Source organism: Rhipicephalus microplus, chromosome X, assembly GCF_043290135.1.
Source record: "Rhipicephalus microplus isolate Deutch F79 chromosome X, USDA_Rmic, whole genome shotgun sequence".
Taxonomy (NCBI): domain Eukaryota; kingdom Metazoa; phylum Arthropoda; class Arachnida; order Ixodida; family Ixodidae; genus Rhipicephalus; species Rhipicephalus microplus.
In genome coordinates this window covers 166994094-167019874 of record NC_134710.1, presented here as the reverse complement: position 1 = coordinate 167019874, position 25781 = coordinate 166994094, and the positions used below count along the sequence as shown (strand labels likewise).

General features: G+C 45.6%; 1 protein-coding gene across 6 annotated transcripts in view; it reads right to left on the bottom strand.

The window, feature by feature from the left end:
- The window catches only part of LOC119176937 (cell adhesion molecule Dscam1), a 640641-nt gene that overhangs the window by 81849 nt on the left and 533011 nt on the right, over positions 1–25781 (bottom strand). For all 6 annotated transcript variants that reach the window (XM_075878151.1, XM_075878149.1, XM_075878150.1 and 3 more), the window contains one exon: positions 5108–5272. In XM_075878151.1, coding sequence (XP_075734266.1) covers positions 5108–5272 — 165 coding nt within the window. The remainder of the gene's footprint in view (positions 1–5107; positions 5273–25781) is intronic.

The following is a 25781-nucleotide window of genomic DNA, read 5'->3' as shown; positions in this document are numbered from 1 at the left end:
AGCCCAGTGTGAAAGAAGATGACCAAAAGGGCACAGTGAGAGCTATCACAAGCGCTAATTGAATAGCCCATGCAGCTCCTGAAGCAGTCATGTGATTCGAGAGATATAGGTAAGTTTTTTTATAATCAGTATTAAAATAAAAAGTGCCACTAAAAAGGAGAGACATGTAAAATATAAAGTGGCGACTGTAATATTATCGGTAGTCAGAAAACAAAGAAAGAACTGCAAATAACTCAGTTGTTACCCATGACCAAGGCTATTAGCACCGATCAGATGAAAAGCTTCCCGAAATGCATGCTGCAAATGCCAAGTGTTAAGCATAAAATATCGCAATTTGCTTAGCTGCGTTGTCCTTTGAAATTATATATATATATATATATATATATATATAGCCTTATAGCCTGATAGCCTGATTTGTTCAGTCTACCTCGATTCGATTTCGATGTGATTAATCCTCCCTTCAAACGAATGAGGTAATGTTAACTCCGGACGAGAAGCACAGTGCCATGTGAACAGTCATTAACAGGGAGGAGGAGCAAATAAGCGCTAAAGTGGAGCAGACGGCCTGGTCGTTACAGGTGCCACACTGCAACCCACAAGCTGGCCCGATAGAGCTCGCATAGCGCATTCGTTGACACGCATCGTGTGGTGTGGAACAAAACATTTACATAGTAGTACTGAGTACACCCTTGACTCAGATATCAGTCTTAGACAGAGCTGACTTATTGAACAGTGCTATCGTTATGCTGTTACAACATTGGCGTGCATGCGCAGCTCGCGCGTTGAAGGTTAGTCGACCTCCAGAGATGTGCCGTGTGTTTGGCTGCCAAAGAGACCAAACAAAACGAACACAACACAACGCTCCCTCAATACAGTTTAAACAAAGTTGAATTCACTTTATCGGTTATGCGAATGTTCTCACTTAATTTCGACGTATACAATCACCGTACACGGGTTCAGCCAAAAGACTTTTTCTTCCTGTCTTATTAATATATTTTTTTTAACAAAATCGGCCCAGTCTAAAAATTAAGGGAACTAATTTAGAAAAACTTACACGACTAGAAAACATGCTCAGAATGTCACCTGCCACAGTATGTAGCAGAAATGTGGCCAGAAAATGAAGTGCTGTTCCTTACAACGCTGTCTATTCACCGAGAACTTCATTTGACTTTTTTTTTCGAAAGTTTCTCCCTAAATTAACTTTTCCTCTCTTCAGGTTCGTAGGATAAAGCGTTAGGTAACATTACGATGTAGCGGAATATCGGACAGGATTCTAGCGCATCACCCAAAGAGCACGCTAAAAGCTTTCCTCTCGTGCGTTCATCGTCTCTTGCGCTGTTCTGTTGCACGCAACGTGAACCCAGAGAGGTTCGTTTCAGCGTGCCTCGGAGAACATATCTCTCTCTCCTCGCACGCCATCGAACAGCCAGCCGGCTTCGCTAGAAGAGCCTTAACGCGGCCACCTGGCGCTCGCAGCGCTTCCCCGCACTACGCACAGCTCGCGCTGGTGTTACCAAAAAGCAACCCCCGTTCCCCACTCATCCCGCGTGCGTACAGCAACCCGAGTCACTGAACCGGCACTCGGGATCTTCCTCTCACTGTTTAGTGCGGGCGCACAGCCAGTTACGCGAGCGTTGCACACCATGCGAGACGTCAAAGTAGGGAACATCGAAGGCGTGATGTGCTCAAGAAAAGAAAAAAAAGATAGGCTAGTTTTGGCGGGAAAACGAAGGGTGGCGGTACTTTGTATCGGGCAACAACATGATCGGCCGTACACGCTGATGCATGTATAAGTAGTGCATATCCATCACGTATGCGCATTTGATACGCCCGAGGCACGCCGTCGCGATCGAAGTCCTCGAGACAGGCGCCCGCCGGCGCCGACGACGTCGTCCCGCGCGATGACTCTCTCCACCCTGACGGAAGACAAGAGCGCGCTCTAGCGGATCGTAATTGGAAAAACGCGACGCGAGGGAAAGCGGCAGAGCCGGCGTTTCTTTCTTCAGGGCCGCCCGTGTTCTCGCCCGATAAGTTTTGTATCGCGTGTCTCCGCGTGCCACCTCCCTTTGCTCGCCGGCCGTCACTCGGCGTCCTACTCTTAATATTACATTCTTTTCCCTGCTCTGCTCATGATGCTTTCTCAAAACTACATCCGTCTTCCTTGTTCCTTTCATTCGAAGAAAAAAAGTCATTTTTTTTAGTTTGTTGCGTGGTTCGCACCAACGCCGTCCCATAAGCACAAAATTAGAGCGCTCTTTTATTTTTTTGTATACTCTTGAGGAGCGCAATGTACGATATTCCCACACGCCATCGAAATCTTCCGAGTCGGAATGACTTCGGCAGAAGCTTTTCGCATCGAAAATTCACTGGACCCATCACGCACCTGCAATTTCACAAGGGTCCGAATTTAAAAGAGAAAAGCAACAAAAATACCTTTGAAAAAACGGTTGAGAACTTATGTGGGTCCTCTGCCACTTCTTTGTATTATTTGATGACCGTCAGAAATTTTCAGAAGAAGAAAAAACCTCATTGAAATATGCTCATACACATACATGCGTTTTTGTAGTGCTTTCCTTTTTCACCGTCGCGTGAATATGGCAGTACTTCTATGGGCGGCTGCTCCAGTGTACGCGCCGAAAACATGGTTCCCATCGACGGTCCATGTTCCGAAGGCCTACCAGGCTCTTCTTTTTTTTAGTTTTTTGTTTACCCCAAAATTTTACTCGCATGCTGCCTACGCTATACATTTCACGCGCGCGCCGCCTTTCGCACACTACGCCTTCCGTCCTTGTGTTTTCTTTCTTTCCTTTTTGTATTCTCGCAGCTAGGTTGTTTGAGTGTACGTACGTTGTGAATCGATTGGCTGGCTCCAGGATGCCTTCCGCTTCGTTACATTCTCTCTCGGCCTACTACTCGGTATGATGGAGAACTTGCCAGCATTTCTCGCGGAAGGACGACGTGGGATATCGGCGGCGGGAGGAAGCGAATGTAACTGCGAGCTTCCGAAGTAGAGCGCAGTGGGGCGCGCCGAAAATGCCCCGGCGATGTGATACGGAAGAAGGAGAAGGGTCGTCGGGAGGAGGAGAGACGCCCGAGATGAAGCGTCCGGGAAAGAAGGATGCGTGCGGTGTAACTGCAGAGAGACGCCGTGCAGGCAGGCAGCGATACAGAGCGGTTCTCTTGGGTCCGCTGAAAGTATGGGTGCACACGAACCGTCCAAGAGTGAACGACGGCGTTCGATGGGGGAATAACCACAAAAAGAAAAGAATGGAAGAACAATAATATTAAAAACGAAGGAAGTGAAAATTTCAAGGGTGCTCACTTTAGATTAAGACGAAAGAGCGATAAGGTGCAGGGAAACAAAACTGTCGGCGAGTGGTGGGCGCCAGATGAAAAGAACGGGGGGCAGGCGCCCAGCGTCTTTTATTTTATTTCGCGTTCATGCGCCGTTCACAAAAAAAAAAAGAAGAGAGGACGGCATTAGGACGGAGAAGAGGCGGCCGCACGGCAACGATGCAAGACGAGAAAAACAAGGGCACGGCGTACAAATAGGATGAGGTGCGAAATGTCGCTGCAGAAGCTTGCTCATTTACTGGCGCACACACACGTGCACTCGACACCACGGACACAGAGAAAAAGCGGGTGTAAACAAAAGTAAGGAAGAGGCGGCGTCCTGTCGAGTAGCAAATAGCGTCCAACAGTGGAGAGAAGTAGGTATAATGTAGTGAAGACTGGAAAAAAAGGGAAAATACAGCAAGAGGCTTCATGGAGAGCGGACAAAGGGTAGCACGATGTAAAGGCGTTAGGAAGAGATAGAGAGGGGGAAAGAAGAGAGCTAGGACAAAAATAATAATGATAATAAAAGAATGACACTCAAAAATAAAAAAAAGCAGAGAGAAAAGGAGGCATAGCTGCGATTCAGAAAACAAAAGAGGACTCGTGAAGAGGTGAAACAAAAGATTTTTTTTTTCGCACACCCTCTCCGTCTTCGTTACCGAAGAAACCTTTTCTTTTTTCGCGTTACTTTTGTTGTCCGCGCGGGAGTTAGTTGGATGGAAGGTGTGCGCTTCGAGCGGATCGCCCGCACGAGGTAGAAAAAAAAAAAGGGGGGGGGGGGTGTTGATGGCAGCACTTCGTCGCCTCCGTGTTTTTTTTGTTTTTTTTTTTTGTCGAAAATCGGGGCCGCTCATTCTTGTCGCCGGCTTCTTCCGCAAGGATTCCTTCAAAGCGTTGGCGCTTCGTCTCGAATGACGCCGCCCGGAGCTTCCTTTTTTCGCTTCGACTCCTTGGGCGCTATCGCTCCGCCGCTGCTGCATTGTGCCCGCCGAGGCTTCTTTTCATTCATCCGCCTTTCTGAGTTTTGAGAAACGCAACAATGGGACAGCAGCAGCGACACGTGCGCCTCCTATTCTCGCATCACGCGCCGCCTTCGACGGCGCCAGGCAGGAGAGTTTAATCGACGAAAAGTCATTGTGCGACGCTTCGGAATTCGTTTTTTTTTGTCTCTGCAAGTGACGAAATGCCCCCGGCATGCCGCGAAAGAGCTTAATAAAGAAGCAGCCGAAATGAAAAGGCCTTGGCACCCGCCCCTTGTCTGAAATGCTCGAGCGGATTTGGCGCGAAAGAGGACCTGGACAGAGGAGAAAGAGTGGCCTGCGGTAAACTCCCACCCTGTCTTTAAAACGTGCCACCAAAGTAGTAAAGACGTCCCTTGGATAGGCAAGTGTACACTACCCCTGCGGGTCCCATTGAAGAGTGTACAATGCTTTAGGCGACAACGCGTTTTCAGAAAAAAGGTGTGTAGAGCCGCCACGCTAATTGAAACGCGAAAAACGAACAAACAGAAGAATGAAAAAGAGGCGTTCATGCGTCGAAACCGCACCGTCTTTGTTTTAGCGACACTCTCGGCATGGACCTCGCAAGCTGAGCCGAGGGCAACGTACACACTTATAGTTCTCGAAGCTTGGTGCCGATTGGCGTTCGCGGTTCATTGGTCCCTTTCGGCTGGAAGTCTTTATCAACCGGGCACCAGAAGTGGACTGCCATATAGATTTATATAGACGGTTAGAGCGACATTGCAAAGAGGCGCTGCCAGGTGCGTACTCACTGTGCTCCTCTGTGTTGGCAGTGACCCAGTTGCTGAAGCGGCCCCATCCGATGCCGTTCTCGGCTTTCACTCGCAGGCTGAAGACTCGGGCTGGACGTAGTGGGCCAATGGTTGCCGACGTGACTGAGCTGTTCGTAGTTATGTTGCGAAGCGCTGCCTCATCGTCTGCGTTATGGGAGAGAGAAGGGTGAGGGAAGAACGACAGGCAGCGGTTCGTTTTGTGGTTCATAGACTAAGTTGAATTGGTGGAATGGAACAACTCTGCGAAAAAAAAAACATTCAGGTTAAGCAGGAGAAATCGAAAACAAATTGAAATGGCCACCAATGGAGTAGAAGCAGTCATTCCTCAAAACAATCACCAAATAAAAATGATCGCTGCTGTTTTACGCGGCAGAACCAGGCAAGGAGCAGTGGGGACATCGGCCTAGTTTAGGCCACCTGGGGATATTCAACATGCACCTAAATCGAGCACACAGGTGTTCACTGCCTTTCACCTTCATCGAAATGCGACCGCCGTGGTCGGGCATCAAACTCCTGATTTCAACATAAGCAGGGCGACACCTGAGTGCTAAGTTACAACGGCGGGTATTACGAAAGAAAAAAATGAACAGCATGGTGAGCTAGCGCTCAACGTCGACCTCAATCATCTCACGGGAACTCACCGGAAGCCTTCATAAAAACTTTGTTTGGTTTACAACTAAATGCCTATGTACGTAATATTGAATGAATGAAGTTATGTTAACACAATGATTGATTGATGTGTGGGGTTTAACGTCCCGAAACCACCATATGATTATGAGAGACGTCGTAGTGGAGGGCTCCAGAAATTTCGACTACCTGGGGTTCCTTAACGTGCACCCAAATATGAGCACACGGGCCTACAACATTTCCACCTCCATCGAAAATGCAGCCGCCGCAGAAGGCATCCGATCCCGCAACTTGCGGTGCGGGTCAGCAGCCGAGTATCTTAGCCACACTAGACTACCGCGGCGGGGCGTTAACTCAACACACACACGCACACACACACACACACACACACACACACACACACACACACACACACACACACACACACACACACACACACACACACACACACACACACACACACACACACACACACACACACACACACACACACATATATATATATATATATATATATATATATATATATATATATATGCCCTCAATATTTCACATTTAGAGCTGTATCTCATTAAAGCAGTTCAGGCACTAACCATAAAAAAGAAGGTCTATCTACAGGCAAGAAAAATTCGAATAAAAAAATCACGAAAGACTTGAAAGCTGCAGCAATAGTGCCGGGAACATTTACGCCGTTTAGACGTGCTAAAAAAAAAAGGCCGATCCCACGTATCCTGGGAATAGATGTTATGCGAAGCATGCGTAGGCATGCTTCGCATAACATTTCCGTAATAATAATAACGATTTCCGTAATAATAATAAAAAAACAGCAGGCTCCGTTTCATGGAGGCTCTGTAAATTTATTTTCTATATTGCCACACACAGCCGCTTTCTCCGTGAAGATGCCTGGATAACACACAACATGCGGACGGCATCTTTCATCACACCGTGCCTAAAAAAATCCCATGTATATGCTAATAAATGGCTACGCGCGAACGAAAACCACAAAATGTTGCACGACGCCTCACCAACGCCGCTGAAAAGTCCAAAAGTGTCAAAGGAATTGCCTTCGGCTCACCGGATGCTAGCGCACCATGGGACAAAATACATCAGCAAGACGTTTTTTTTAAAGACGATAGTCTTTTTTGGGGTACCCGACGCAAAAGCCTTGGTTTGGCTGTACATTTTTCTGTTTGTCCGCCGTAACGATGCCACAAACGGCCCCAAACGGCCACCCCCATCTACAGCGCCCATCAATATTGCTCAAGTTTCAGCGTTCATACTTGTGCAATTGATCTGAGGCACCATAACAACATGCCAATGTTTCATGTGTGTGTCTTTATACTAGATAAGGCATACATAAGTAATTCTAAGGACCCTAGCGTTTATCACGCTGCGCTAACAATGCAACGCAATGCTCAAAAAGGCAAGTGTTTCCAAGGCTTTGCTAAGACGACGCGGTGGTGGCATGCACCTGCCCGTCGCTTTGCGTTCTACACCTTATTGCCTCCGAGACAGGCGCGTATGCCTTCTTTAGTTTTCGAAGATAACTGTCAGATAGCGCTTGTGTCTCACGTGCCTCGATGTGTTCGTTCGCCTTCGCTTCACGGATCAAGACACTTTAACGCAGCTTCTCCAGTTTACAATCCACCAATTTTCTCACGCAGAAAAATAAATAAACGTTTTGTTCACTCTCTGACGCAAGACTATCGTCTTTCGACGACTTTTGCAGTGAAAAATGCAGATACGGGGTCATTTTTTAATCTTTTACGGAATGAGCAGAGGATAGGAAACTTAGAGCGCTTACTTACGGTTTTTCCCGCCATTTGATTAAAAACGCTGCCCAACACTGCATGTATGGACGTGTCATTTATCTTCGTCGTCCGTTCGCATCATGCAATACCAAGTTTGGTATTTGTAAAGCTAGCGAAGCAGCCACTAGCGCATCATGAGCGTGGTAGGTGGTCATCTCCTTACATGACGTGCATCTTATGATTACCTTGTTTGCACCAGTCATATACCTCTGTAATTCATGCCTCAACATGGTGGACTAGTGGCTAAAGTACTCGGCTGCTGACCCGCAGGTCACAATATCGAATCCCGGCTGTAGCAGCTGCATTTTCGATGGAGGCGAAAATGCTGTAGGCCCGTGTGCTCAGATGTGGGTGCACGTTATAGGAACCTAGGTGGTCGAAATTTTTGGATACCTTCACTATGGCGGCTATCATAATTGTATGATGGTTTGGGGACGTTAAACCCCACATATATCAATCAATTTTCGTCATTTATTGACGTCCCGTAAAACCAAATTTGGCACATGTGAAGCTAGCGAAACGACCGCGAGCGCTAAAAAGCATATGGAATGTAATCATGACTTACATGACACACATATCATGATTTCCTCGTCACTTAAGTTCGCCATACAGTCATGTCATACTATACCGCTTTTGCAATATTTCATGTGAACGAAAGCGCCGCAAGAGCAGCAAGATCATGAAATGTAAATCATGACATGCATGGCATACGTGTCATTATTTTCATGTTGTGACTAGTCACTTATGCTAGTCATACACTCATGTTATGCCATGCCAACTTTGGTATCGATACCATTATCGAAACGGCCAGGAGAGCTAAATGTCATAGGCGGGTAGACAGACAGACAGACAGACAGACAGACAGACAGACAGACAGACAGACAGACAGACAGACATAGATAGATAGATAGATAGATAGATAGATAGATAGATAGATAGATAGATAGATAGATAGATAGATAGATAGATAGATACGCTGAAGTTGCCGAAGTTCGCTAATCGCATTTAAAAAAATTGGCCCCGTATTTGTATGTTACATTGCAAAAGACGAAAGACGATAGTCTTGCGTCTGCAGAAAGTGAACAAAACATTTATTTGATGTTCTGCGCAAGAAAATGGCTGAATGGTATTCTGGAGGCGCTGCGTTAGAGTGCATCGAACGTGCAGCGGTGCCGAACGAGCACATCAAGGGACGTCACACGTAAGGCATGAGCGCCAGCTGGCAGTTATCTTGGAAAACGAAGCGCGCGCGTGGCGTGCGCGCCTGTCTCGGAAGTGAGAAGGTGTAGAACGCAAGGCGACGGGTAGGTGCCGCCACCGTGTCGTCTTAGCAAAGCGTTGGAAAGAAACACTTGCCTTTTCGTGCAAGCATTGCATAGTCAGCGCAACGTGATAAACGCTATGGTCCTGAGAATTACTAATGTATGCTTTTTTTATATAAAGATATACTTACAAAATATGGACGTGTTGTTATGGTGCCTCTGATATGCGCAATAATTGCTTTTTAATTGAGAATCGCACAAGTATGAACGCTGAACCTTGAGCAATATTGGTGGGCGCTGCGGATGGGGTTGGCCGTTTGAGGTACCGGCCGGTCACTCCGGTACCTTTTAGGGTGCTGTTAATGGTGGACAAACAGACAGACAGACCGAATGTTTTGCTTCGAAGGTCCCCAAGAAAGACTATCGGCTTTAAAAAAGCCGCCCACGCTCGGCACCATTCTCGTTGCGATGCGCCGACGTGCGCTTATCTCCCATGCGTACTTTGCGCCGCGGATTGGGGGGCGGCAGGGGGTTAGATGCTTGTGCGTACGTGCTTATCCGTACGTGCTTAACCTTCGGCTTTGACCGGAGTTTTGTTGCCCAGCACACAAAGATCACTTCACTGGTTGGAGATCACTTCACTGGCTTGTGAAAAGAGGGTGCTTTTCAAACACAGAGAAGCAATAACTGGGACACTTGTTTGCACTCATCTGTACCTGTGAATACGTTTAGTGCGTCGTTTTTGTTTAAACAGCGCGTTACGTTTTGAGCGGTAAAAGTTGATAGTTCGCTTTCATCCCGTGTGTGTTGTTTACGTGCACCATGTGTTCATGAACAGATCGAGTGCTGTACGCTTCGATCTGATAGCCATTCTCAGCTTTACATTCTAAGTTGTTGCTATCGCATTCATTGCTTCGCCATTGCGGCGAAACTGACTTCTTTTATTGAACAAAAACTTGGGAAATGACGCTAAAGATATGTACAAGTGTTGTACACATAGACGTATGTTGAACAGTCGCATATATTTTATATAACCGGTTGCATAATGAAGGCAACAGTAACGTAGCTATTACCAACACTAAACGCGATAAGCTGATATGTAGTAGTTGTGCTTGCCAGGATGTAGCCCTGGCTAGCGACACGTGGACCAACGTTAATGGATGGTGCTTAAATATACAAGTGACGTTAACCCGTCATGTCGCCCGTATCACAGGGGTACGTATTGCGACACTCGTTTGTCAAGTTTTGTTATCTTCCCCCCCCCCCCCCCCCATTTACACGTAATAGCGCTGCCTTGCGCAAAGCATGCTGATCGACTAAGAACCACCGAAACAATCTTAGAACCTTTCGATGCGATTACACGCAGAGCTTAAACATCACAGATTGTTCTGAGAGATACGTAGCCGCTAGCGATAACGCTAAAACATTCCACAGAGCATTACAAATGCCGACGCGCATCACCGCTGGTTAGTTGATCGACGGCCGACGCTCTGTTTGCCGTTATCAGTGCCAGTGTGTATCGCTGTAATCTGACTTTCACCAGCCGCACGTTTGGACAAATAAAAAGAAATTTCATCTTGTACCTACAGTCTGCTCCCTTCATCCCCATCATGACTCCGTGATAATGTTTAAAATTTATAAAGTTAGATAGCCTGAATTGTAACCACAATTGCGTTTCATCAACATTATGCCAGCTTATATGGTCGTTTTCCCAAAGAGTTTCGTGGCCTCTCTGTGTTAGAATACTTGCATTGGCACGCACTGCACAGAATGCTTGGGTTCAATTTCAGTAGGGACCCCGATATTTATTCCTTGCATTCATCGGGTCAAAGCTGCCTACGACAGTGTTCTTAACGGTCTCACGTTTACATTACTAATGCCTGTTCTCATGCCTCCTGGATAGATATTTACTTTTAATCCCCTATGGAGCATACCCGCATATTGCAGCTCTTGGTTTACGAATATGAGCTACGCGTGTCTGGATAAGTGAGTTTGACGACGCGTTAAAAATAAACTTTTCACGTTATTCATCTCACGACCAGCCAGACATATTCTTCAGATCCTAGCTCTTACTCTCTCATACAAACTTTGCTCTACATAATGTTAAGGAGATATTAATGAGAAAACCTAGACGTAAGCGGCTAGACAGATAGATAGATAGGTAGATAGATGCGTAGATAGAAACGCTCAACGGGCCTGTAAGTTCGCTAAGAAATGCTTCGAAGTGAAAAAAAAAGAAACATCGTGACCTCAAAGAGGCAGAGCCAGAAATGGCTACGGAATGCTGATTGATTGACGTGTTGAGTTTAACTTCCCAAAACCACCATATGATTATGAGAGACGCCATAGTGGAGGGCTCCGGAAGTTTTGACCAACTGGGTTTCTTCAACGTGTTCCCAAATTTGAGCACACGGGCCTACTGCATTTTCGCCTCCAACGAAAATGCAGCCGCCGCGGCCGGGATTTGATTCCCGCGACCTGCGGGTCAGCAGCCGAGCATCTTACTCACAAAATCACGGCGGCAGGGGTGACTACAGAATGTTGGCGCGCAATGGTTTATGCTTTTGGCTACCGATTATTGGCGCACCATCCGGTCTTGATTCTTGCAGTCACCGCGGGAGCTTGGGAGCTTATATGAATGTTGCAGTTTTTGCTTTCAGCTGGAATGATCAGAATAATTCTGCAGCAAAACTAGAAGCGTTTTTTTCTTGTTTTGTTGTTGCGGCAGAGTGACTTGTTGAATGACAGGACGAAAGAAAAGGCATTTTGCTTTTGGAGGGCCTCGTTTCTTTTGTGAGGAACAGCAGCGCGTACTAACTTGTTGCGAGTGAGGTGGTGTGCCTCCTTCACGCGCACACACACACACACACACACACACACACACACACACACACACACACACACACACACACACACACACACACACACACACACACACATATATATATATATATATATATATATATATATATATATATATATATATATATATATATATATGGTACACGTACTAGAAAGCAAGTAATTCCTTTATCGGTTTCCATTTTGGACGTGCCATGGCCGAAACGTAAATGTTCTAAGAGTTGTATTTTGCTCTGTAAAAGTCAATTCGAGACGACTCAGGGCCAACTAGCCCAGCTACCAAGTTAGTCTCCTTAGTCCAGAAAACCAAGGTCATGGGAATGAATCAAGGCCGAAATGGACGCACTTTCGAAGATGGCGAACGTGCTTGAGGCCCGTTCGCTTGGATATCTGTGCTCGTTGAAGAACACTATCAGGTCAAAATTTCGGAGCCATTCATTACGGCACCTCTCATAACTATATTGTGGCTTAAGGGCGCTAAACTACGCCAACTATTAGTCCAGAAAGCAGTTGACCTTGACCATTCCTCTGGTCCGGTAGATCATATTGCGGGAAAAGTTTAAAAGCTGGAAATACCATTGTACTATAGCCCACTGCCTTATTCCTCGCCATGTTCCAAGCCATGGCGAGGAATAAGGCAGGGTCAACGCTTTTCTATTAACCTAGAAACACTGACAAGACGAAAAAGGTTAATATAAAACTCAAGCGGACACACTATTAAGCTCCCCTAAAGTGGTCATACCATCACACACTCATCGTTATTCACACTCACCGACACAATGCAAATTGGATGTTTACAGTGATGCTATTCCTTTCGGATAAAAAAAAATACCATGTAAAGGTAGGAGCTTTTGATCTAATTATATAACCTTTACTGGTTCCTTCTCGCACTTGCGTAACTGATTATGTAAATTTCAGGCGAAGCAGAGCAGAATAAAATCATAACAGAATGCTCCAACGTTAGGAGCCTCTATTCAGCGGTAGCCTTTTCTGCAATGCTGGAGCGCAAAACGTGAAAGCATCGCGTAGGTGGCCTGCACCACAGGGATCCGACAGTGACTGTTCGTCACAAACGGGAGGCAATCTTTACAGCAGAAGCGCAGGGCAAAAAACGCGAAGCAATGAATGCGATAGTAACAAATTAGAAGGTCACGCGAAGGATGGCAAGCAGATGGAAATGTGCCCCGCATTTCTCACGCTCAAATTACTATCGACACGTACTTACAGGTACAGATGAACGCTAATAATCATCTGAGTTGTTACTTCGCTATGTCTGAAAAGCACGTCCCTTTTGCAAACAGACTGTGCTACGAGTATGGTGACCATTGTACACCCGGTAACTACAACAGAATAGTTCCGCCCATAGCCCAAGGCGTACGATTGTCCCACCGCGAGATAAGCGCACGCTTGAGCGTCCCCTCTCCGCGGGGCAAAGTACGCGTGACAGATGAGAGTGCACGCCGCCGCGTCGTGACAATCTGGCGATGCGCGCTTATTGCGCCATCTATCTGGTAACCCTGAAAACACGGCAGTAGTTCGCCCGAGATGCACATCGCCAGCTGGACGTGGTAGATATAAAAAGCTTGCCGTTTGAATGTTGAAGGAGGTGCTCCTTCGTGGCTTAGTAGCTAACGCCTCGCACTCACAATTCAGAGGTCGGAGGCTCCATTCCACGCGCCGAAGTCTTTTTTTAGATTATTTTTTTTCTTCTTGCATTTTCATGTATGTACATACGTATACATATACGGTGAATGACGCCGGTGGCAAAACTCAGCCGAGAGTTTTCATATAATGACTATCGCATTAAAAGTTTGCCTTAGCTGATGGCTTACAAGTGTGCAGTCGATATTGACAACTGTCAAAGCCCCCCCGGTAGATACGCCTATTGTAAGGCACACGCATATGATTCTAACCGACAGACAAACCAAGCAAAGCCTATGAGAGACATGATTTGTTGATTTTCAGTGGCGCCACAATAATTACGATATAAATAAAGAAAAATCGATGTGACAAAAAACCACCCGTTTCGTCAGTGGGATCCAAATCCACAATCATCAGATATTACTTTGGAGCCTTAGGCAGCCTTAATTTAGTACTGCCCTAGAGCGTTTAAAGTTTAATGGGACCAAAACACAAATCTGGCCCTGTAATTAGCCAAAGGCATGACATTATTTATTTAGAGAAGGCAGGCGTTGAAAAGAGGGAAGAAACAAACAACAAATAACGCCAAAGAATTTCAAGTGTATCGTACATGCACGCTCATGACTTTTCATATGTGTTGGGGAATGCTATACTTTTCACTTTATGCAATTGTTTTGATAAAAGTTCCAATCAAAAACAAGAAAAAAAGAAAATTCTGTAAAACGAGAAGTATAAAAAGTAAGTGCATCTCCATGGTTTTTTTTGCAGAAATTATTGCAATTACAAATAGAAAGTGTGTTATTTAGCGAGCGCAAACGAAAACTCGGAAAGCAGAGAATAGGAAAAAAAGAAGTGATTGTTGGCGCAGAGCAGGATTCAGCATATGCTTAGACGTTTGTCAAGACAGTGCTGTTCCAGGAAAGCCGAAGCTATCAAGCAGGGCTTGAATTCCAAACTGAACATACGGACCATGCATTCCACTCATATTAATTAACAAGGGTGGCACAATCATTAACGACATCGCACACAGCAGCACTGAGGAGATTTCCTTATGGAATCAAAGTGCTTTGAAGATCACGGAGGAAAAGAAAACGAGCGACAGGAAAAGGGAGAAGAAAGAAAGCAAACAGAACACGTGGATGCAAAAGAAGCGAGGAATGCATTAAATTTATGAAAGGATGGGCATTATACCAGATTAAAACATAAATTGACGGGGTATGACGCTGCAATAAGGAACATTACATGAGCCTAAATAGTGCGTCATTAACAGAATCGGTGTTGCCGTAATTTCCTTGCACAGTTCGCCACTTACCCAGAAAATGACAAAAAAAAAGAGCGCAATGCATCGAAATTGCCTGGCCGCTGGCTCAAGCAAAATGAAGACAGAAATGCAGTTAAAGTAAACACTGAATCACAGGATAGAGAAACGTCTCTCCGATTAGCTTTTGCATTTGTATTTACTATGGCTGCTATTGTGTATGCACTGCGGAGAGCTACGTTCGTGCGCCTATAAAATGCTGATCTAAATAACATTATTAACATAACGATTGGAACATGCGCTCACTAAATGGTTGGTGCGTTTGGAACAGTGGAGTCTGGAAGGCGAGGCTTGTGCGAGTCACAGCTAGATGAGCGAATGCAGTAGCTACTCATCAAAGAGGAATTCCGTGACCCCAAGCACTAGATGTGTCGTGTCTCATGAGATATCTAATGGGAGACAATAAAGTCCCACTGAACTCATGTATTCTTTCAATACACTGACCGCATAATTCAAGCATGTCCTTCTTCGAATCCTTCAGCTCACTTGAACGTTCATGCACATATTGTGGCGGCCGTTCAGATACCATGTATCTTTTGCTACAGTCAGCACACGATGCACGACGGCCTCTTGGAGCACCTAACCACCATACTCTCACCCACAGCCATCGCCGAAGTGAACTCACTCAGTGCAGACAACGTCGAAGCCCACATCGACCTTAAAACAGCGCTCTCAGTTCGCCAGGTCAGCTCTGAAAAGTGGCATGCACCAATCAGAAATATCATGGGTATCAATACGGGCAAGGTCTGTACGCCCTCCCGAGTTGCCAGAGTTGGGTCTCTTCCTGGAATAGGCGTGACGTGTCCCAACGAGTTCAAATAAATGTCGACACCGTAGCTGGGCTCTGCGTTATCTCCGGCTATAGGAGCATCATTGACAGTAAGTAATCGTTTGAATATCTAAACCTACTAATCAGAGACTGACATTACTGATACTAGCTTACGGAAGAAGCATCATTGGCTTACGTACGCCAATAATCGGAGCAGATTTCCTTTTACAATTCATTTCATTGATCCCGTGATAGAAGGTCATGCATATTTAAGATTCAGAGACCTGCCTAGAGGTTCATGACGTGATATTGCACTTTTTAACATTGTTCTCTGCAAAGAATCACATCAGCATCTCGTAGCCAAGGGGGATATTCTTGGACAATTCAATGACTCATCAGCCTATTCTTTTAAAGACTGAGCCATAATGTGACAACCTCTGACAGTGCCTTTTCTCAGATCGTCACCGTATCACTCCTGCCCACTACTTCATTGCGTAAAGCTTAACCAACGTAGCATTTTGCCCCTATAGTCGTCCCCCCTTCACACGGTTTCTGCAGTCTCAAGTTCCTGGCTGCAGTATAGGGAATGTCATGCTCATAACAAGGTGACGGTATCAGGGCACTGTCTTCTGCTTAGCGCTAAGATTTACGATTGTACCTTATTCAGAAATATTCACCTTGTAAAGACCTCCCACCGTGTATGCAACTTTCTGCATCATGAGTTGCCAAAAATCACAATTAAAAGACCACTTCACATCTCTCAGTACCTGCTCCCCGCTTCCGCAACCTCACGCGTAGGGAAGCCAGTCAAGCCAAAGTTTGATCAATCTTCATGCCTTTCCTCTTCACCTCTCTCTCTCTCTTTGCACATGCTCTTCAGCATGTGAGACACGGCCAGAAGGCTTCACTTATGCGACAACCAAACGCTTCATGATCATACTCATTCTTTCGCATACACGGGCAATATCGTGGTTTTCAGAAACTCAGCAGTCGCCCACGAAATTCGTCTTATTCGTCTTCCCGCTTTACTGCGAAAACAAAAGCTCGCGGCGGCAGCTTTAAAAGCATGCTTGGTGTTTCCACATTAGCATTTCTCTGTTGTTGCAGAAGGCGATTAAATCTCTCTTCCCACGACTCGTTTTTGGAATTGGAAGCCATTTTACGGCTGACAAACACGATGACTGCAAGTGAGTTGCGGGAATTCGCACATTGGCCAACTGCTATATGTACGCCGACGGTCCACTTCTTCATGCACGACTACGAGTCTTGTTCATACTGGCTGGACACTAGATGCCTCTGCATATATGTTTTTGTTGTCAATGAAAGGACCATGTCATTGACTGTAGCGTAGTGGAGAAAACTATAGTGAATAAAGAGAAGAGGACTCTAATATTTTATAGTCAGTGCGATTGTAAGCAATAAATGAAACATTGTGCAGATTTGGCATATCATCGAATCCTGATGCAGGACAAAGTTACGGTTGCAAAAAACAAAACAGAAGTACAGCAGGAAATACAAGCTACAGACATATACATATAGCCTAAGCTTCGGGTGCTTACCTTTTGTCAATATACACTTGTATGAAACGAAGCAAGAGGATTAACGCTGAATAAGTTATTGCAAATATTGGTGATAGTTGGTCGTCAGATAGTTGTTAATGTTTGTAACTGATACGTCATCGCGTGAACGCGTCGTAATAGTGTACCTGATGCCTGGTCGGTGAGTTTCTTTGAAGCGACAAGTCTGAAGCGAGATGAGGTTAACTCGAGCGGAACGCAAGTAATTAATACACATACAAAAAATCAAGATTGATTCTCTCAGCGAACACAATTGTTTGTTTACTTCTTTTTTTTTAACTCCTACCACAACATCGTTTTTGTTCTCTTTTCACCACCCTCCTCGCTGCCATTGCGGCCGAAATTGGCTCGCTATGCTCGGTGGCTGCCTACTTAGCGCGCCGCGCTAACAGGCACGTTTCTTGTCGGCTTGCCGGCGTGGCGAGATGCGGCGGTTATTTCCACTCCTCACACCGCCTCCCCGACAGCCGTCCATAAACAATGATGTAGGCCGAACTACGATGAGAGCTGGGACGGAACGGACGCTGGGATGAGGAGGGGGTGTGTCGAGAGGTGGCGCGGGGGAGCCCGTGAATTTGTTGCTCCTCGTGGTGTACCCGCTGCTATGATTCATTATGTAGCGAAAGCTAATTTGAAGTAGCTGAGTGCCTTGGCGGCACCGTCCGCGTTTCCCATTACGCCGAATAAAACATGCATGCGTGGGAACCGACTCTGCGTTGTTAATATTCTGCTGCTATTTTCTGTCCTGTTTCCGTCCTCCCCTCACCTCTTGTTTTCTTGCCTGATGAAGGTCCTCTCTTCTCTCGTCTTTTATTGCGACTAAACAAGAATACCACGCTCATTAAAAAAAAGAAACAAAATAGACCAAATGTGACCGGGAATGGTTCCGGGCTTAGGAGCGTGTTTTAGGAGACAGTTCAAACGACGGGCTCTCATGAAATTCACAATATACCACGTCATTCGGCAGCATGCGGGTCGTTGTTGTACGGAGATGAGAGTATACTCGTTACACGCCGTTGACGGCGAAGACAGATGTGTCTGGACGTGGGCGCTCGCCGAGTCGTAAATATATAAGGGAAGCGGAGAAACCTAGCCGACAACGGTGGGTGCGGAAGACGAGAAAAAGAGGCAGGCTCGTGCGGAGCCACACACTGAGCGTGCGCGGAGTAATGCGTTAGTCGACAAGCAACGAATACTTGTGATCCTCTTAAGGTGTCTGCATGCTGAGCCGTAACACTTCGGTGAGTTTAAAAACACTATAAGGTGCTCCGCAATGACACGTACGTCATTTAAGAGAGACATCGCGCACTGAATCCGAATGAGCTCACCGACGCAATCAGCGAAGGAATGAATATCCTGTGTTTGCACGAGTACTATCGTGATGCTATCCTCACATAGTTCTGTCGATGAACACAAAACACCCCCCCCCCCCAAAAAAAAAAGCAGTGCTGTCTTGCAGCTTCTATAAACAAATTTTAGCATGCTCACTTGTCATCTACATGTATAGGTAAACGTTACACCTTAGCTTAAATCTTGGAGTATGTGCTAGGAACCAAGTGAGAACAATGAGGATTACGCTAATGTTTGCTGAAGTTTTTCTTCTGGCCCTTTTCCCTCATTTGCGTATATCGGAATGTAAACTGAAATAAAACGCTATTTGTAGATTTTAACTGAAGCTCATTTTTACGATATTAAAAAAAAACGAAAGTGAATGATACGACCAACATGCCGCTTGTGGGAAGAAGTCCACAACATTCGCATTTCGCATCTCTGCGATGCACCACCTGTCGCGCTACGGCGACGGCCAATCCCCAGTCCACTTTCTTGTGTAATTTATTCTTGGGGAACCCTGGGAGTATCAGCCAGCACTACTCGAGATGTACAGCCACCCATATATTTAACTAACGTGCGAAGCTGCGAATTTTCTGTGTCATCGCCGTATGAGAGAACGAAGTTGCAAAAATATTTGTGGGCGTGTGCTTTGTGGGCATGCACTAGACCTTACCATGTCTTGGAGCTTATTTCAGTCATGTCGCAAGACACACACTAAAAGTGCCAACCACGCACGCTAGTTAAAGAATTGGGGACTGTTTGTTAAAGAACACCACGTGGTCAATATTATCTTGAAGTGCACCACCAATAACAGAAGTAATATGGCGCCAACAAGATAAAGACAAGAAGTGACACGGATGAGCGCCTCACTTGCGTTTGTCTCATTGGCACCTTATACCTTCCGTTAACATCCACCAACTAGCCGAACAAGGAATTTTCGGGTGCTATGCATGATGGCCTTAGCTTCTTGGGCCCACTTGTTTGTTCTAAACTCGCACTACGGTGGTCATGACACGAAGACAGTGCGGAGCATGCGATATCAGAGTTGATAAAAAGGGCTACAAGAACCATCATTGCGTCATAACGCACGTGCGACATTTGGGGTGGTTTTCCAAGGAACACCGGGTGCGAAAGCATCAACGCCGCCACTCAATCAACATTTCAGCAGTGCAGCGGCGTCAGCGTGATGTTTGCGCTGTACTTTGGCCAATTATACTTTGGCCAATTGAATATCGCACCTCCCCAATAGAGAAACATACTTACGTAAAGAGCGTACACTCCTGTAGGGGCCCTGCGGCTGAGCTACTTCACTGCTTTGAGAGCCACGAGTGGTTGGTCAGAACCGTTAATGTCTTCAACATAAATAAAATAACAAAAAATTTCTTTCCGATGCTGGGGTTTGAATCCGTACCCTTATGCTCTGAAAGCGAGTGTCTTTACCAGTAGGCTACACACCCATGTTTCCGCAAAGTGAATAAATGTACAGGGCATCTAAACCACATGAGTTTGCACCCTTTGTGCAAAACAAATTCAGAAAGACAACACTTTCTAGTCACACTTTACTGATTTTTGTGACAAAATATCAAACGTCCTCCGCGGGACACGATGTAGAGCGGATACAAAAAGTTGCACAAATCCATAATATTTCTTCTTTGCAGAAATTTGATGTCAATCTTAGGTTTTTAATGTTCTTCCAATGTGCATATTACATGTGGTGAAAAAGGAGTAAAAGCGAGCATGCGTACGCAATCTAGCAGTTGGTCAGACCCTTTCTTGCTGGGCCACAAAAAGGCTCGAGTGGACACTCTTCACATAGTATCTTTCTCTATGCCTACCACAGGTGTGTTCATGACCATTTGTCCTCTTTCGGGCAAGTTCTTTCGTTCCATTTGTAGCATGGAAACTTCCGTTTTCGAAGGCAACAAGCGTGCAGACGCAGCACCCTTCTGCAGCTCGTTTCGTTTCTATTGAATATAACAGATAAAAAACGCCAGGCCTGCGCGGAAGGTGAAGCACAGTTACAGCGAAAGCTCGAAAAGTGGTCTTTCAGAGCTTTTTCTAAACACTCATTGGGTAACTGCTGCAAGCCCACTTGCTTGATGCCCACTACGACATTAATATTAAAAATTTTAGGGTAGTAGGCCAGCATTCGCATAGAGTATAGGGTAGTAGAGTAGGGCATAGAGTAGGGGCATTCGTATTTAGGATAGCAGGCCGTCATTATTTTGAGAAGCGTGGTATCCGCTAAACTATTGCGAGGAATTTTGTGCCGATCGTTCATGCAGTGGCTGAGAACAATGAGGAATTATGCCTGAAGTGGATATGCGCCACAGTTAATAGCTGAACAAAAACAAGTTTTTGTGATGGGTTGGAGCATTGGATGACCTACTGGTTAAGCTATTCGCATTGTGCGATGACTGCTTATTCTTTCACTGTTTTAAAACGCTTTTATAAGTCGTAGTAGCGCGATTGATTTTCTAACATCAAGCCTGCCTAAGGCAAGTTTGCCAACAAGTTCCAAGCACCGGCATGGCTCAATAATAGATTACTGGGCTGGCACCCAGTGGACCCGGGCTCGAGCCCCACTGTGTGATTAATACTGGCTTTTTTGTTTTTTAAATTCCCATGATGTGGTTACAGACACCGGTGGCAGTGGCGGCAGCGGTGGACAACTACGGCGCTGTGCGAGACCCGAGTTGTGATCTCATAACAGCGTTCGCTCTAATAAACGGACGAGTTACTGCAACTCACCTGACACATACGAAGATTATTTAGCAGTAACGAATCGGTAGAAACACTGTCTCCCGAAACAAGTAACTATTAACTTTTGTTGCCGCAAATGCCACCGTTGTAATTTGCTATATGGATGTGACAGTTACGCCGTAAGCGCAGTGAAATTGAATGCGAGACATTCTAGCCCCGTGTTTACACAACCATTAGTTCTTCGTCCGTGTGTGCATAGTCTATGCGATTAAGCTCAAAGTTGAATCATGCGGTAGCTTGCTGGCATTGATGCGTGGGCACTGCTCCTCGGCAAGGACAAACGTGGTGGAAGGAGCCGATCTTCGCCGCTGGCGTATGTCAAACTGATTGACGCGTTAATTCGGGTACAAGCTCGTTGATTCTGAGAAAGCCCGAGTTATACACGAGACTGTCATAGTGATGGTGTGGCTGTCAAGCATTTAATGCGGTGGAAGTGATAGCAGCACCTTGTTTGCATATAAAATAGTTTGGACGGATCGCACTGGTTGTGCAATGCTGGAGCCATAGAGGAGCTCAGTCTCGGTGAGCTTCGAATTGAAGAACACGCCAGTTCGATCTCAGTCATGAAGAAATTAATTATATATGTCTTAATTAACATGACAAAGGATATTTCTGCCCCCGCTGCTAATAATGACATTGTCACAACAATTCCCTCTGGTTTAATTAACAAGAACTTAATAAGCGTGTATTTTTTAAATATAACCATAACCACTACAATAATTTACGATTGGTTTTATTAGATTGGTTTTATTTAGCGTGGTCATAATTTGCGGTATGTTAATTATTATGATCTTAATTTGCTAGATTATACTTTTACACCTCGGTGGAATGTTGTTAGTGACTTATAACTTGATTAGCTTGGTAGCACAACATAGTTTAATTCGCTTCGTCATAGCATGTCTTGATCTATTCAGGTGGGTATACCACCCAGTCAATTGGCTAATCAACCGGGCGCACGTGCTCGGGAGCGAGAAGCGCACGGTGAAGATGGGAACGAAGAGGGTGCGTGCAGGCCGTGCAACGCGCTAGGCTATACAAGCCGACCATGATGGTTATACTCATGGGTTCGGCGTTGTTGTTATTGTTGTTGTTGTTGACACGTCTTTATTCACATCCTATGCCCCTGGAAGGCTGTGGTGAATGTAGGGGGAGAGGTGGCAATAAATAAAAGAAAAAAAGACGAAATCCAAAAGAAAAGGGGGGCACAAAAATGCACACCTCATGAGCGTCTTGAAAGTTTACGCTACTCCGGCCGCAGCACTGTAAGGAATTTGGCCGCAACTAATCTCAGATCCCTTTTCTAAAGAAAACTTAGTGCACACATTAAACACTTGATAAATTTAAACGGTGAGTATCTCAATAAGAGAATAGAACCACGAAAGCCTCAAATGCAAGCGCCAAAATAGAGCTAGCGGAGCTTTTGTAATTAACCAATAGGCGTAAAATAGCCGGAATCACAAGGTAAAGCATGGATAGTATTGAGGAGGCTGTAAAATGCGGCTGAAGCCTAAAAGCTGTGAAGCCAAACTTGTGCACACGCAAAATTCAGATGTATACATTAAGGGACCGGGAAGGCAATGCCAAAACAAATACGGATTGGATTGTTAAGGAATTAGAGGAGTTTTACAGAGAGCTGTAGAGAAGCCAAAACGACCAGGATGATATCGTGAGAAGCAATAATAACCCAGAGAAATTGAAGATCCTGACTGTAACGACCGGGGAAATAATGAAAGCCCTAGAAGGAATGCAAAGAGGCAAAGCCGCTGGCGAGGATGATGTAACAACGGATCTGCTTAAAAATGGTGGTTAAAAACTGGCCACCTTATATATGTGTCTCTTGACGGAAGGTGTGCCAAAATGTCGGAAGAACGCCAACACCACTTCAATTTACAAGAAAGGAGACGTCAAGGAATTGAAAAATTACAGGCCATTCAGCTTACTGTCCGTTCTCTAGAAACTATTTACAAAAATAACAGCTAATAGAAAAAAGGAACATTAGAGTTCAATCAAGCAAAGGACCAAGCATGATTTCGTACAGGCGACTCCAAAACGTAGACAAGGCGATGGTATAATGAAAATGACTTTAATAAGCAGTGGCTACGGTACCCAAACCGTCATGGAGCAAGTGCACCTAGAAACAACACTACGAAACCGCGTCCCGACTAACTCAACATGAAGCACAAGGCTGCCAGATAACGTGAGGTCTTACATCAGACTGCCCTTTAAAAAAATTGTCGATGGGCTTTTCTGATCACACCCCACCCTGTTTTTTTTTTCATGTGCCATAGTCTAGCAGAAACCAAAACACCAATATCTTCCCAGAATGCTGGAACAATGTGGTCCTTCTTCTTAAAACTCATCTTTGTCTGAGGCTTGGTCTTTCTGCGTGCCTTAATGTTGTCCCGAAGTTTCTCCTGGCGCTCCATCTGACGTTGTTCCACTTGCTCAGTGATCGCCCATTTTGCGCTGGTCTGCTGCCTCTTATCGCACCGTTTCAGCGATGTCTTCATAAAAATATGGGCACCTCTGACCTTGATCTCTTCTTTCTTGTCCAGAGCCCCGTGATATTTCCGCTTCTTCTGAGCCTCTTCCGCGCAGCTGTCACAGTAAAAGGCAGCTGCCTCCTGGGATGTCTTTTTCGCCTTCCTGTAGCGCGCAGCAGCTAGGCTTCCTTGACTCGGCTTGGGTAGCTTATTCTGGGTTGGCTTAGCAGCTGGCTTAGTGGCTTGTTTCTTGGCCTTGCGCTCACCACCTGCTGGTCCGTTATCTCTTAGAGCCTCAATATTACAGCTGAAATGCCGTCGGGGCTCAGCCAGAAATCTAACACGTTTTATTACGGCTGAGTGCATGCTTCCAGTGGCTTCCTTTTGTTTCTTCGTTTTCAATTCACTGGCTTGCGGTGGCTGGTTAACTATCTGACAATGTTCTGGGTCCAGCCGTTCCGTATTGACGCTTGAGTCGTTGTTGTTGTTATTGTTGTTCTCCTATTGTTAGTGGCGCATACCCACTGTGGGGGATTGGCCACGGATCAAGTGGTTTTAAAATTTACTGTTCAGATTTGGAATGATGGAGTTTTAACAGATAGATTACCGATAGCCTAGGAAAGTGTGGTGCCTAATGTAATGCACACAAATATTTACATAAACGAATTTATTCTTAGAATAGAGCAATAATCTGATTTTATACGTATATAATTAGTGGACATGTTAGGATAATGAAACTGGTTAATTAGTCAACCTATTAGTTTCATCAATATAGTCCCGGACGGCCGCACATACTGTCGCATTAGAGAAACCAGAAAAGGAAGCTCCGAAAGACAAAATGACAGACAGAGATAAGTCCATACCAATACCACGTAAAGGTATTTATAATAGGGTTTTTCGTAATGTGTTAAACCGCCTGCAGGTCAAAAAGAAATGGTCTATTGTTTCCAGATCATCACAGAATGCTTGAGTCCTTAGCATGAAGCTCTTGACATTGCATTTGAATGAAATCGTAATCCTCCTTGCTTGATCTATGCAGGCGACCTATGTATTATGATAAATCTGGCGAAATTTCAGTGCAGTGGTCAGTACCTTTCTAAAGCACCAAATCATTGTCATCAGCGGTGGAGACGTCTACATGCTGGTGCAATGCGTGTCGAACTGCACTGTCTTCTTGTGTTAACTGAGGACTCGCATGAGCATCACGTAGCTGCAGCCATGGCAATTCCAATGTGGTATCATTCGAGTAAAGTTGCGCCGAGTTTGGTTCATGTAGCATCACATTAGATAACCCTTCATTTGATTCTAGAAATAACCATGTGGGCTGGGGTTTTTGTGGCAACGGCAAAAACGGCGAACCGGCTGTAGAAGACATCGTCTGTGTAAAAAAGGCGTAGAGCTATTGGGCAGCACAACAGAATTGGAGATCCGTGGTAGCACCTTTTCCAGGTATCGCATGACAATACCCGTGCCAGGATAGTGGATTTCTGTTGGATGAGGCGGTCAGACAAGGAGCTCAGCGCGGGCGGCCTCAAACCAGTTCTCTTTTAAAGGCAAGGAGTTTTAAAGGCAAGGTATTAAAGGCAAGAAGTTTCTAGCCAAAACGAGAACTTCAAGTATTGCCGAAATAGGCCCCACAGCGATACGAGTACATAATGTAAAGCAGCTGGCATAATGGTACCGCCACCTACAACATATGTGAGAGGTTTGGTGCGTGGTAGCAGGTTGGCAGATCTAATGACGTGTAGCGATACTACGGTGTGCTTTGAACCAAAGTCCGGAAATGCGTCTGCAATGCCGATAAGTGGAATGTCTGCTTGAATCACAGCTCATTGCACAAGAGACCCTTCGAGTGGTTTTGAATGTTGAAGGCACGCCAGGGAGGAAAAACTTGTTTGCTGGCTGGGAAGCAGGGCACTGGTTCCGGAACGGGGGCACTTCGATGCAAGATGATCCGGTTGGGGACAGTTGTAACATATTGCCTTGCTTATATCTACCCCTGGGCGATAATCAGGTGCGCCACTTCGGGAACTAATTGCAAGATAACGAGTGTCTTGTTGATACAGGGGTAACGACGAATTTTGATGTGGTGCTGATGAAACAGGCGGATTTGTGAAGAAGCCCTGTCATTCCCAGAACCAATCTGCAGCGCAGGCGAAGGAGGCACACGTAACGTTGACGATGTGGCTGCAATGGGCAGCTGACTTG